Genomic DNA, 14,140 nt, shown 5'->3' on the forward strand with positions numbered 1-14,140 from the left:
CACAAATCTGGATTAGAAATCAATCAAACAGTTTTAGCATCAGTGTGATTTACTCACTATCATTATCTCCGATGTCTTTGCAAAAAACCTGCTTAGAAATTATGAAATAAACAATCGATCTGAAACTGCTTGAGAATCCCACATTCTTAAAAATTCCAAATGATTCAGGGACAGTGTACAACAAACAGGAACTGATACTAAGAAATTTTACACTTGATTTTACGAGTTGTAAACAAATATAGGCTCAATAAAACAAGGTTTGTGTTGTAAACATATAAGCAATATATTATATTGGGAGTTTTCAACTCCCTATTATTGGCTTTGGCCCCAAAATCCATTTCTAATAATTCTCTTATGATCATGTTTGTAAAATCATATTTGTTAGTAATCCATCCAATAGTGGTTGAGCTATTTTACTCTAAACATGTTGGACTGACTGACAGCATCACTAGAGTTACACTGTTCTCCAGAAACGAAATTTTTTCTCACATTCAGGTTCCATCATCTAATTTCATTTCTTCTGACGTGTGTCCTACATTAAATTACTGGGTGCCGTCATGTTCTGTCCTCTGCAGCCAAGTTAAATTTAACCCTCCACTCACAGAAGCTGTCCGCTGGAACTGCTGCCAAGCCCTGTGCGAACTGTGGGGTTGGACAGACTACACTTAGAACAAGTGCGATCAGAAAGCTGTTGAGGAAGCAGAGCCAGGCAACGTTCAGACCCAGGTATGACGGTATTCTCACGGGAAGCAGGAGGAGCACGGCCAGAAAAATCAGCAGAGGGGCCCAAGTGCTCAGAAACATACTCAGGACCTGGCAAACAAAGCTTCTCCTGGAGAGAGTTCTGCTCTGGTTTGTAATTTGATTCTTCAGAGAAGGATTTTCTGATAATCTAGAGTGGCAAACAGCATGAAGCACGGCACAGGCCTGAGTCAAGGAGAGCAGCGTGACAACCTGCAGGATCTGAGTGCTGTGGAACACCCAGCACTGGTTTATTTGGTAGTGAGACACGTCCTCCAGGACAGGATTGAAGTCAGACAGCAGGAAGACGTAGAGAGCAGTGAGGTTCCACAGTAGGACAGTCACAAATGAGTAAACGATCCATTTCACCCTGAAGGAGGCCGGTGGCAGAGACACGGTGCAGAAATGGTCCAAACTGGCCACGAGCACAACAGGCCACTGCAGGACGCTGTGGACTTGTCCGAGGATTTGAACCAGCAAACACGTGTGATATCTGGTCAGCTGCCAGTCCAAGAGGAAGAGGGGTCCTTCAGCGTGGATGTGAATGGAGACGAAGATGAGGGTCATGGCCGTGTCCAAGACGGACAGGGACACGCTGAAAACCCCCACAAAGCTCCTGCAGATGTGTCTCCTCTGGAGAAACACCAGGACCCAGTTGAGCAGACATTTCCCTCCCAGTCCGAGCAGGATGGAGAGGGTGGAGGTGTTCATGCTGTGTGTGTGGAGGTTTTAACCACATGTGCACCGGTGACTGTCGACCATCATGAAGACTCTGCTGCTGAGGGACGATATCTTCAAAAGAAAATCAAGCAAGTATTAATTTATGACTTATTAAGGCAGTTATGCAACTTTATCTGTTCAATAAACAATATTCACTAATTAATATCTGCAATTTCATGATGATTCCAGTAACTTGGGCTGTTGTATTGACATCTGTCCCTTTAAGCTGGGTACCTATATACTTACAATAGGTACCTATTAAACTCCTGACTGAGTGTAAAAATAAAGTCAAATGTTAATATAAGGATTTATTCCTGGATGAAGAGAGAAACTTTTAGAAATCAGATTTTGAACCATCATGTCCTCGTGTCTCTCTGGAGTGTGAAACTGATTTCAGTCAATAAATATAAAAATAAAAACACATGAAAAGAAGCGTGGTGGGTTCTGGCAGCACATGTCTTTAGTTGGATGACACCAAAACAAGTTTGTCTGTCCTGTCAGACAGGATCCAGCACGTTTCAAGGAAACAGTGCCAACTGTAAAACATGGCAGATGGAAGCGGCTGGTAAGAGGCTGAGTGACGGTAAAAGGTGAAGAGGAGGAGACGGTTATGTGGCACAGTGAATTTAATTTTACCCAAATACTGAATGAGAAGATAACTTCAAGTCTCCAGATACAGAACACACCTTGATACTCAGCTTACACCGTCACCAAGGCCCAACAGTCCACCTTAGGTTCAGTCAAGCTGCACTAACTTACACACACACACACACACACACATAAACATCAGCCTGTGGATGAAGCTGTCCCTGGGAGTCCACCTCTGCAGAGGAGGACTCCCAGGGACTTGGTGCTGCTCACCGTCTCCACAGCGGCGCCGCTGGTGGTCAGGGACGCTCCCCTGACCACCCTCCGCTGGGTGCGCGATCTCCTGAAGTCCCCAACAATGTCCTTCGTCTTCTCGACATTCAGAGTCGGGTTGTTGACACTGCACCACAGGGTCAGGCGGCTCACTTTGGGTTTACGTGGTTGAAATCCCGAGCCAAGGTGAGAAAAGCATCAGGGTGGGCTGACTCACTGATGCGCTGATAAAGTTCCCTTAGTGCCTCACTCCTGCTGCTGCTGTTGTTGTTGGAGCTCGGAGGGATGTAAACAGAACAGCTGTAAACTCCCTCGGCACTTGGTAATATAATCATGAACTCTACAGGCGGTGAACAGTGTCTGCAAACTACGGCAACGACCCGACACCGAGCATCACTGATGTAAACACAGAGCCCCCCTCCACGAGTTGAACACCCTTCATCTGGACCTCTGGTCGCTCTGCAGCATGATCTGAACTCCGCTCTCAGGGAAGTGGTTGTTGAGTCATGTTTCCGTTCATGCAAAAACCCCCACAAGCCTCTGGGTTAAAGTGTGAAGTAACTTGTTCAAAGAGCGTATGTTGCCAGGGCGATGGTGGATATAGCCGGTTTGTGTGGGCTATAGTCGCCTTCATGAACCAGATGAATTCATTGTTAATCAATCAAATCCTGCACGAAGAGTCAGCCTGTATGAAGAAAACACACAATGCACACACTTTGGATTTACTACCTGTGTGAATGAAGTTGGGTGATGTTAAATCCAGGCTCTGTTTCTTCCTGCAGGTTTTCAAATGTGCTGGATCCAGTTTCAGTGAAACTACCATCAGAAAAGCTTTAGATTGAAAGGGTGGTTTTGTTTAAACACAGGACGTTACCCAACCCATCAGCTCAAAACAAGGAAGCTGGGTGATATTGTTGTCCAGGGATATCACAGGACGGTGTGGAGCGCAAACGAGTGCAAACATGCTGTTAGGAAAAGAGAGAAAACCAGTTGTCCTCAGGTTCCTCCAGGTCGGTTGGTTGAAGCCTCACAGTTCTGCTCTGTTGAAATAAATACAACCTTTCCCCCCCAGGCTTTTTTCTCTCTCCATGTGTAAATTACTTTACACCAGAAAATCTGCTTGGCATAAAATGTTGATCAGAAGAACTTACAGTTTATTTATCTGTCAGCTTGCTTCCCATTTACAAAGCACTACTATCTCAGGAAGATAAACAGCAAATGTAAATACAAAAAATGCAAATGAAAGAAGTGTATTGCACAGGTTCAAGCTTGTTTTAAATTCCCCCATGACCACACAGGTTTGGACTTTGACTTTCCTGGGGCTTTATCCAACCAGAGACTAGTTTTCCTCGACTGCACCCAACTTTTAATGGCAGTTGGAGCTTGTTAACATTTCATATGAGAACAAAACTGCAGGGTTAATGATTTATCTACCTTTTCTTTTTTTTTCTCTCAGCCATGGAGTTTATGTTTGTTTGTAGCCAGGAATAAAGACAACTGAACAGATTTCCATGAAACTTGGTGGGAGGACGCGGGTCAGGGAGCGGGGGTCTGCATCCAGGCACCAGAGCTAGGATTTATTTTTCACTTTCTTGTGAGATAGAGCGTATTTCAGCATTTTTCCCCAGGAAGCGATCCATGAAACTTGATGGGACAAAAGATCAGGCATAGTACTGATATCTAATTTGGTCCAAGTTGATTGGATTGAAGTGGACTGTTGGGCCTTGGTGGAGGATTTTTTTTTTGTTCTGTTAAAGAATTGGAAATATACAAACAAAACACTCACAGAGCACAAACATATAAACACAAACAATATTAATGTTATACTGTATACGGTATATACATCTAAAGATATATAACAGTCAGTGTACACACACACACACACACACACACACACACTTCTATATTCACTCCTTTCATCCTGGACTCTGTGGATATAGTTCCGTCCGTGACCACCGGGGTCCATCGCGGCGCTGTGTCTTTAGCTGAGCGCCGGTCCGGCGCAGACTTCCGGTCAGCGTGCCGCCCCTGAGCCCTCTCACCGTCCTGTCCGGTTTTGCAACAGCTCATTTTTTCACAGTTTGCCGGCGGCGTCTGTCTCTAAACACACAGTTCACACGGTGTCGTGTCGGTGTGAGCATGTCAGCGTCCCTGTGACACAGTAAGGCTTCGTTTCCTTCTGTTTTTACGCTGCGTCCATTAGCTGCTAAGCTGCTAGGTGACGTTAGCTGTCTACAAATGCAGTGAGACAGGTGAACTCACCTCTGACCTCCATCGGGTTGATTCAGCTGCTTCCTAGCAGCGAGTAACGTGTCGTACAAAGACTGGGATCACATTTAATGTCACTGCTAAACATCACAAGGAAGAACCGATGGATTTGATGTTAACTTCTTTAACTTCCAGTCAACTGTTGTGAGTGTTTATCAGGTACATTTAGCTAAACCAGTGCAGACTGATGCAGCTGGTTTACAACATCTCCCACCATCTTTAAGGCTGTAATGTCCAGCTGGTGTTGATGCTGTGATAGAGAACTACAAACTGCCTGAAGGACTTCAAACCAGCACGTCTGAAACCCAGTGAACATGATAAACCTCACGAAGGAGGATTTAATGAGGAATATCTTTTTTTGACCTGCATCTGTTTTAACCAAATGCCTCTAATATTCACATGACTAAATGTAGACCACGTCGGGATCTGATTGTTTTGTGATAGATCACATTAAACCTTTTATCAGCTGTAATGAGTGGTTGAATGACAGAGCTACTATTTAGATAATTTTGACGTTCGATTATCATTTGAATAATATATTGAATAAGGTGTTGAAAGATTCTCCATTTTCAGCTTCTCAAATAATATTTTCATTTTAGTAGTTGGTCTCATTAGTCGCTGAACTATTTGATTAATAGTGTTCTGTAAGATGCTGTATCATCACGTCAATATCATCTGTTTGCTGTAGAACTGAGACCAACTCAAGCGATAAATCAATCAATTGTATTTCTTGGTTAAATATTTACTCTACTTAATCCAAATGGACATATATATATATATATATGTATATTTTTTTTTAATATATATTCCCTCCTCTTAAACAACTACTGGACTATTAACAGATTTTTTCTGCACTACGTATTAACAGTTATTCATAGATGGATTAAAGACTGTTACAGATGTATTTGCGTTGCCATCTTGCAGAATGGAGGATTCAAAGGGCGGTTCATCCTTGGGGCCCCTGGCAGCGCCGGAGAGAGGTATGGCACGACTCTCAGGCCCCTCTGGTCAGCTGTCCGAGTCAGCCAGGCCCTCCAAGCACAGGGAGCACCCGTCTAAGTCACCAAGGAGACGACGGGAAGGGAAGAGGACGCAGCGGCGGGGGGATGGTCATGAACAGCTGCTCTTGGAGATCGAGCGACGGAGGTTACCAGGCCAACTCGAGCACTTGGAGCCCTCCGGGTCGGCAAGCGACGCAGCGGAAAGTTCACCTAAGAGGTTTGCACTGCAGGTTGGCAGCTGGTCTGCCATGCCACTGGAACAGGTCTGCTGCCCGGGACATGAGGGGATGGTGTCTTGACTCTTTTTCTTTTCACTCCTCACAGGAGAGCCCACTTTCTACATGGACCGTATCCAGCCACTCACTTCGGACCCAAAGCCTGTATTCTTCCCAACCCAACTTCAGTCATGTAAGCATGATGGTGCTGAATGAGTCAAACTTTGTGTGGTAACAAACTGAAGAGAGTTCACTGTGTTTATTGGGGACATTGACACAGACAAGCTTGTGTAACTGTGTGAGATAAGATAAAGTGGGAATGCTGTGATTGGAGGTTTCATGCTGTGGTATGATTCACTGAACAGACCACAGATGGTTGTTGTCAGCTGATCGCAGAGTTTTTCCTTAAACTTGATCTGAAAACACTCTCAGACTAAACTATCTGCAACATGCCTGTTATCCGCATTGAAAAAGAGGAGAGATGCAAGTGGTAAAGTAGCTAAAGATTTATTTATTTTATAATGATGTTTGGATTTTAACTGCCAGCAGTTAATTAATGACTATTGCTGTAGGTACACTGTAATTAGTCTGAGGTGTCATGTTGATATTTGACTTTATTTTGAAAGTTTTTAAGACTTAAGTTTTTTAAGACTACTTTAGTTTGATGTTTTGATTATGTAACACTTCACTCTGTATTTTTCTATAATGTCTATTCTAACTTTTTCACCTACTCAGTATCTGTATTTCTGTGTATGCAATGTGTCTTTTTCAGACAGCGTTGGTCCATGTCGCTTCCTTTGTGTGTTTGTCTTTGTTTCTTCACTCACTTCTGTTTGTGTTTATGTCTGTGTCTGTTTTTTCCCCTTCCAGGCACATCCAGGACCCGGCCAGCCAGCGGCTCACCTGGAATAAACCTCCAGTCAACGTACTTGTCATCAGGAAAATCAGAGATGAGAGCTTGGTTGAGCCTTTCAAAGAGCTCTGCAGATTTCTAGTGGAGGTACAGAATTTGATATAAACCATGGTTATGTCATAGCTGGCCTTTGTTCTTGCAGAGGATGACAAAGCATTTCAACAAGTGTGTTCATGATGCATAATTAAAGTTATTATTCAGGGAAAATCTGCATTTTGTCTTTCAAGCATAATATCAAGCATGTTGCCTTTATGTTTCCTGACATAAATTATGTATATAAGGTTTTCCATTTATTAGTCTACTGTGTTTCATTATTGTGAGAGCAAGAACCAAGCCGAAATGTTTGTTTTGTTTATCAAGGGAAAGAATACTGTGTGAACAGTTTGACCTTTTAAAGTGCATCTTTCCACATTAATCCTCTGCAGTGACATCGAACAGTATGTTCTCTGTACACTTTATGGTAGAGTACAGAAAGTGATCCACACATGATTGTGAAAGTTACAGCCCCATTTGTCAAAACAAAAGTTGGCCAGTGAACATGCACATTTGATTTCCATGTAAACACCCATTAAACCACATCCTTGGCATACGCTCAGCTTTATTTTGGAAAGCGCTCTTTTGAGAGAAGTCTGTGTGTGTTTTGGCTGTTGTCACTAAGGCATATCTGTGTTTATCAGGAGAAGCAGATGATGGTATACGTGGAGCGCAGGGTTGCAGATGATGCTACGCTGTCAAAGGACGAGGCCTTCGGCTCCATACGCAATCAGCTCTGCACCTTCAGGGAGGGTAAGACTCTTCCTGTGTGTCGTGATACTATGATGGAAAATATTCTCTTAAAGTCAAAGTGATGGACTTAAATTTAGCTTTAAGGATGAAAGAGACTGATGCTGCTAAAGAGAGTGAGGAAGTGTCTTCAGTAACTATTGTCTGGTGTATTTGATCTTTTTGGATGAATCACTGGCTACACATGTATGGTGAATTTTAAATGTTCGAAAGTTCATCAGCTGCTCCGATGAAGGACTTTTTGGACATTTTCTGAAAAAGAATATTTCGATTATTTTGAAGTAAGATATTTATAGTTTCTTGTAGTGTTGTGATGGCTGATTCTCTCCATCTGCAGGTTATGATGATATCTCTGACTGCATCGACCTGATCATCTGTTTGGGCGGAGATGGGACTCTGCTTTACGCCTCCTCTCTTTTTCAGGTAATCACATTATTATTGGCTGACCATCGTGTCCAAGCTGATCTTTGATTTCTCAAAAACATTTTATACCATGTAAAATGAACTAAGGAAAGTTAAATTAAGTCCTGTTACCCAGTGAAAGAAAACACATCTTTAATATTCTCTGGATTTAATACTGTCACAATCCTGTTTTAGTTCTGACCTTCACATGAATCCCGGTCTCGTCAATAAGGTGGAGGTATGAGCAGTGAAAGGAAATTCTGATTAAATATTAATTCGAATATATATGAATATTTTTAAGTGGTAACAATTGTTGTCAGATTGTTGAACTTTAGCTAATTCAAAGAAAATTTTGTTTTCTGAATATCAAGTTCATTGTACAGTTGTTTATATTAAGCTCACTTGTGAATGCATTTTCATCACAGATTTTAAAGTATATAGTTTAAAATCTTTTATTAAAACCTTATGTATAAACACTAGATCACCCCAGATTATCATGTACTGTAGCGTACACATCACATGGGGTTAACTTCAAATACTTATGTCGATGTGATTTTTCAGTTTTTCCTTTTTAATAGTTTTGCAAAAATGTATTTTGCAACTGTCATCATAGGGTATTGAGTGTAGAACGATTAAATTGAATGAATGGTGTGTAGTTTGTAACCAGATGAGCGTTCAGTAATGACCAGTGTCCTTACTAGTGAAAAGGGGTGTGGTGGAAATTTATCTCGAGATGTGAAATAAAGAGTTTCTCAGACTGGAGTTGTCTTTAGGTCTAGAAAGCTCTGCAGAGGGTTTCACACTCACCACGAATGCTCAGAGTGGAACAACCCTGAATAGGGAAAGAAGAAGGTTTTATACAGTCAGGTAAACAGGAAACATAAGAGACAACTGTTTCTGAGTAGTAGCATGAAAAACTGAAGCCACCTGTTGTCCAGTTGAAACAGGAATCTGTCTGCTCTTGCTTCTGTATGAAAGAAGAAGTTTGCTACTGCAAAGATCAGGGTCAACAAGAAGATCATCATCGGGAAAGGACATGAGGTTACATCTGCCAAGTGCATAGCAACAGTCATGGCGTTAGTTAGGGGTAAAAAAGTAAAAGGTTTCTGTCTATTTCGAATCGTCCGTCTGCACGTACGCCAGACAGTTCCTCTTATGCGAGCACAATTGTGTTTCTATATGAGTTATTGTTGAACACAGCACACGAGCATTGATCAGACATAGGAAAGAGTTCAAGTAAAGTTCATATGCAAGTTTTCCATTACAGGGGGAATCAGCAGAAACAGTGACACTGTGTTGTTTTTCTTTCCTGTAGGGCAGCGTTCCTCCAGTTATGGCGTTCCACCTCGGTTCTCTGGGTTTTCTGACACCCTTCAAGTTTGACTCATACAAAACTGAAGTGGCCAAAGTATTTGAAGGTAGAATGCAGCTTTATATGCAATTTAATATTTACTATAATGACACAACAATGCATAAAAGTTACCGTAGTAATTTGTAGAAATAGATCATCTTTACTATTAACTCGTAAATAGTTAATACAACATGGGTTTTTGTTTTGTTTTAGGAAATGCAGCCATCACTCTGCGCAGTCGTCTGAAGGTCAAGGTGGTGAAGGACATGCTTCAGAGAACAGACCAGGAGCCGTACAACCGAGAGCCACCCGAGCAGCAGCAGGAGCACAACGGACTCCTTCCTCACGGGCACACTAACAGCGAGGCCGGCAAGGTCACCCTGCAGCTACAGGTGAGCACAAAGGTGGTAATGTGATTACGTTTATTTAGGAGATCAGCTGGTCAACGAGCCACTGAACCGTTTTATTACACCAACCAAGCCTGGCTGTGTAACAGTGTAGACACTGTTACTTTACTCACTTGTGCTTGTGGTTATGTCAGCCACAACGTGCACTGGGCTCTGCAACTCCCTGTGAAGACAACCACAGGAACTCAATGGAAAGTGTGTCTGATGAAACATTTGTTTCGGTCTGACATAGTGACATCTAGTGGCAGTTGACATCAAACTTTAAATCCCTCAGCTGGTCAGCAGCTTTTCCAACCCTGCATGTTTTTTGTTGTATTCATTTATTATGCTTTTGTGGGAAAACAGACTGTTCCGCAGTTGCAGTGGAAATGCAAACAGGAACGGTTAAAGCGAACTCTAATGGCTCAGTTCCTGGGTTTAGTTGCTTAGGATCCAAAGTTCTTAAAGATATTTGGTCTAAAAGGGCTGGTGCTGGTACGACTGCATTTTATTCCCTTTATTAATTCCTGATCATTACACCCTTCAAAAGATGCTTCAGTGCATTGTGTGTGTGTGTGGGTGTGTGTGTGTGTGTGGGGGGGGGGGGGGGGGGGGGGTAAATGCGTAAATGTGAACATTACAGCAAGTGAGCATCAGCTGGGTTGCCAGAGCAACAGTCATAATAGAGGTGATATGGGAGAGCAAGTCGGATGTTGTGAAGTTCTGTTGAGCCAGTTGCTATGGACACCGTGGCGTCAACACTGCAGTCAATATTTAATGAGCTCTGACGCTCTCTGTCTGACACACTGTGACTAAACAACATTCCACACTGCTGCAGACACACACACACACACACACACACACAGACACACACACACACACAGACACACACACACACACACACACAGACACACACACACACACCGACACACACACATACAGTTTTCAGTTTTGCTCTCCTGTCTCTCTGGGAGTTTTTCGGTCTTGTCAATAAAAGACAGTGATGGATTGTTCTGGTCTCTGAACCAAAGTTTGACCTCACATTACATCACGTCTGCTGTGTCCAGCAGGATGTTTGTGTTGTGCTAACTGACGTCAGTACATCTGCCAGACATCACTGCTCAGCCCTGCAGTGTTTTGTGTGACTGACTGAGTTTGGAACATGATGTGTTCGCTGCTTGTCTGCACACCAGCATTCTTCTCTGCCTTTGGTTTCCTCGTCTTGTACGGATCCCACTGAACTGTGTCTCTGCGTCTGCAGCTGGCTATTATTTTTGATTGGATTGCTTTAATTAGATCTGCACACATGTTTACTGTATATTAAAGGGAATTAAATATTAAAGTCTGTACTCCAGGGAATACTGAGATCTGCATCAGAATCGTATTATTCAGTGTTTTGGTTAGGATGAGTTATTCTAATTATATTGTTTGTTTGTTTTAAAAAGTATTTTGAAGGTTTCTGTGACATTTGGGTGTAAATGCAGACCCTGGACCACAGACTGTATATAAACCCTGGACCGAGGACAAACTGATCAGATTTTGGGGTGGACTGTGCCACCGTGTGGTTATTTACACTTCACACTGAATGAAAGCTTTACGTTTTTAGAACTTGTTTTCTTGGGCTTCTACTGACTCAAAGATGATCTTAAATCATTTCTACAAGACAAGATCTTCCACCATGTCTTCTTGTTGCACGTTTTATTCAGTGTTTGTCATATTTGGTCGAAAACATGGAACAAAAGCCATTAATTCATTTTTTATATCCATTTTATTTTATCTAGGAGCCTATATGTACATTCATTGCACACATACTGTGTACACACACATTAAAACATTTATGGCATTTGCCAGTAGATGGCGCTGTGGTAACATGTTAGACTTTGCTTGTATAAAGATTAAATATTTCACAACCAGGTTTGGGAGAAAACGAATCATTCAGGTCACGTATTACGTTTATTCATGTGTTTTCTTGTGAACATGGTGTTTTGCGTTGGACAGGTGTTGAATGAGGTGGTGGTGGATCGAGGCCCGTCTTCTTACCTGTCCAATGTCGACTTGTACCTCAACGGTCGACTCATCACCTCGGTGCAGGGAGATGGTGAGAACAGAGAAACTGCTGTCATTTCATATCACTCTTTTAATTTGACTCATCAAATATGATGATGAATATTTTAACTGCCTCCCTGTCTTTGTCCTCCAGGCGTCATTGTGTCCACACCGACAGGCAGCACAGCGTATGCAGCTGCAGCAGGCGCCTCAATGATCCACCCTAACGTGCCCGCCATCATGGTCACGCCCATCTGCCCACACTCGCTCTCCTTCAGGCCCATCGTGGTTCCTGCGGGGGTGGAGCTCATGGTATCGTCTCTCTGTAACAGTAACAACAAGTTCATACACAGTTTTTTTTTTGTTCAGCAATTGAGAATCTAAGAAGGTTCCCTTTGTCATCAAGATCATTGTGTATCCATCGATGGATATGTGACTACAGTATCTAGCTGAGGACTTTTTTCTAGTTCACCAGTAAATGACTTTACAGCGAATGCATTTTCATGTCTAGACACTTCAGGACATGATGTTTTCATGCTGCAGACACATTAAATGAAGAAAGTTATATTGCAGAGACCTGTGCCCCATGAGGAGATGATCTGATTAGATTTTGTCTTGCTGCATAAATTAGCGCATTAATGATGTAAAAGCAAAAATGTGTTGAAACCTCTGTTTGCTCTTTTCTTTATGACACTTAAGTGTTCAGAGCAAACGAGCTCTTCTGTGAGTCTGCTGTGTTTCAGCCATGCTTGTGACACTGTCGTTCTTTTGCTTTCGTCCAGAACTCCAGTACTGAAATATCTCAATAATTGTTGGACACATGTCCCACAGGATGAATCTTACTAACTTTGGCGATACCTTTGACTTTTCCTCTTGTGCCACCTCAGATACATTTTCATAAAATACATTTTCAGTTCACGAAGCTAACGTCTGCCGCCTTCTCTCCTGAAATAGATCACCTTGTCTCCAGATGCCAGAAACACGGCCTGGGTGTCGTTTGACGGCAGGAAGAGACAGGAGATCCAACATGGAGATTGGTAAAGTTCATTCACTGTCAGCATCTTTTGGCGTATTTATTCATTTTCATCATTCATAAACTTTCTGTTTCTCTCCCAACAGCATCAAGATCACTACGTCTTGCTACCCAGTGCCTTCCATCTGTTGTCATGACCTGGTGTACGACTGGTTCGAAAGCTTGGCTCAGTGTTTGCACTGGAACGTACGCAAGAGGCAGGCGCGACTGGCGGACATCTCAGACTCATCGGACACTGAAAACTGAAACATCCGGCGTGTTCACTGGCCTGAGTTAAAGACCTTCAGCCGACGCTCTGCAGCAGCCGAGTGAGTGAGAATGGGGGGGAACTGCGACGACCACGAGGTCTCCTGACAGAAACAGCAGACTGTGACAGGCACAGCAGCATTAGTTCTAAGAATAGCATGTACAACGAGCATACTGTGTATACAGTGTTTTACACACTGAGTCATCATCTCATTACATTCCAGTAAATAAACACTGCTTCTTTATCTGTAGCTCAAAGGGAGGAAGCATGTCTCTCACTCAGATATCAATAAAGACTATTGTTAGTTATATTCTTACACTATCCTGTGATGTGAGTGATGGGGATCCACTGAAGATCTTTATCAGTCCTCTGAATCCTCTGTGATGATCAGTGTGTGAGCTGTAGATGTGAGTGTCGTGACTTTGAGAGGTCGAGGTTGGAAATACACTGAAAAAGAGATAAAGGTTTTGATGGTGAACGTAATTGTAAATTTGTACATAGAGGATGCTAGAGTTAATTTATTTAATGTCATATTTACATGATATTTATATGATTTCAAAGTGGTAGACTGTAAATGTAAGTATTCATTCACTTCAGACACTGAACCTAAAGCTGTACAATCGTATTCTACAGTCCTTCACAATCTTCTCTCTGTTGTTTTCCAAACTTTTGTGCCCCAGTTTAAATTCCACAAACAGATCTCATTCAGCTGAGTCAAACTAATGGAATGAGCTGGAGAATCTTAACTGAGCTTTTGTTTTCATGACTGTTATACTGACATCAGAGTCTCTTGCAGAAAACATAATGAGAAAATAAAGATCTCTGATCATTTTGTGAACTTTAACTTTGAGTCAGTTAAGTTTTTATGTATTAGTGCTGCTAATGTAAGCAAAGATATGTTTCCATTCTTTAAGGACTGTAAACAGATAAAATGGACTGACTTGAAATGTGTGGCTGTTATGTCTCTTTTATCGGTAAATCGTCCCGGGCTGCAGATCATTATTTATATGATCAATTTATTTGACAGTTCTTTTCTCAATACCATTTTGGCATCTTTATCTTAAAATTAAAATTTTACTGATCAAAATAGTTGAAGGTTAATTATATCTTTTTCAACCCGTTGATTTTATCTATTTTGTTTTAACAGTGTCCAACCAATGCCCAAATATTCCA

The 14,140-nt window shown here is 42.1% G+C and overlaps 2 protein-coding genes across 3 annotated transcripts; one reads left to right on the forward strand and one right to left on the reverse strand.

Moving 5' to 3' along the window:
* Nucleotides 1–411: 411 nt before the first annotated feature.
* gpr160 (G protein-coupled receptor 160) lies at nt 412–3,184 on the reverse strand. 2 transcript variants are annotated; one of them, XM_020100979.2, is made up of 2 exons: nt 3,052–3,184; nt 412–1,533 (listed from the first exon to the last, which is right to left on the reverse strand). In XM_020100979.2, exon 2 carries the CDS (start codon nt 1,450–1,452, stop codon nt 556–558), a length of 897 nt encoding a protein of 298 aa, XP_019956538.2. In that variant the 5' UTR covers nt 1,453–1,533; nt 3,052–3,184; the 3' UTR covers nt 412–555. The 2 variants fall into 2 exon arrangements, with proteins under 2 accessions (XP_019956538.2, XP_019956530.2); XM_020100971.2 differs by lacking the exon at nt 3,052–3,184 and adding an exon at nt 2,323–2,463.
* A 1,102-nt stretch (nt 3,185–4,286) lies between these two features.
* Nucleotides 4,287–13,914, forward strand: nadkb (NAD kinase b). Its single transcript, XM_020113222.2, has 12 exons — nt 4,287–4,483; nt 5,515–5,808; nt 5,916–5,999; nt 6,677–6,806; nt 7,397–7,505; nt 7,840–7,925; nt 9,220–9,322; nt 9,469–9,647; nt 11,640–11,739; nt 11,842–11,999; nt 12,642–12,724; nt 12,807–13,914. Exons 2-12 carry the CDS (start codon nt 5,516–5,518, stop codon nt 12,964–12,966), a joined length of 1,485 nt encoding a protein of 494 aa, XP_019968781.1. The 5' UTR covers nt 4,287–4,483; nt 5,515; the 3' UTR covers nt 12,967–13,914.
* Nucleotides 13,915–14,140: the final 226 nt, after the last annotated feature.

This window comes from Paralichthys olivaceus, chromosome 16, assembly GCF_024713975.1.
Source record: "Paralichthys olivaceus isolate ysfri-2021 chromosome 16, ASM2471397v2, whole genome shotgun sequence".
In the NCBI taxonomy this organism is placed as follows: domain Eukaryota; kingdom Metazoa; phylum Chordata; class Actinopteri; order Pleuronectiformes; family Paralichthyidae; genus Paralichthys; species Paralichthys olivaceus.

Bases quoted from the DNA above. Each gene is read 5' to 3' on its own strand.
- gpr160 (XM_020100979.2), bottom strand. From the start codon at position 1,452: ATGAACACCTCCACCCTCTCCATCCTGCTCGGACTGGGAGGGAAATGT.
- nadkb (XM_020113222.2), top strand. From the start codon at position 5,516: ATGGAGGATTCAAAGGGCGGTTCATCCTTGGGGCCCCTGGCAGCGCCG. The intron at 7,506-7,839 runs GTAAGACTCTTC...CTCCATCTGCAG, and splicing joins GCTCTGCACCTTCAGGGAGG to GTTATGATGATATCTCTGAC. The intron at 9,323-9,468 runs GTAGAATGCAGC...GTTTTGTTTTAG, and splicing joins AGTGGCCAAAGTATTTGAAG to GAAATGCAGCCATCACTCTG.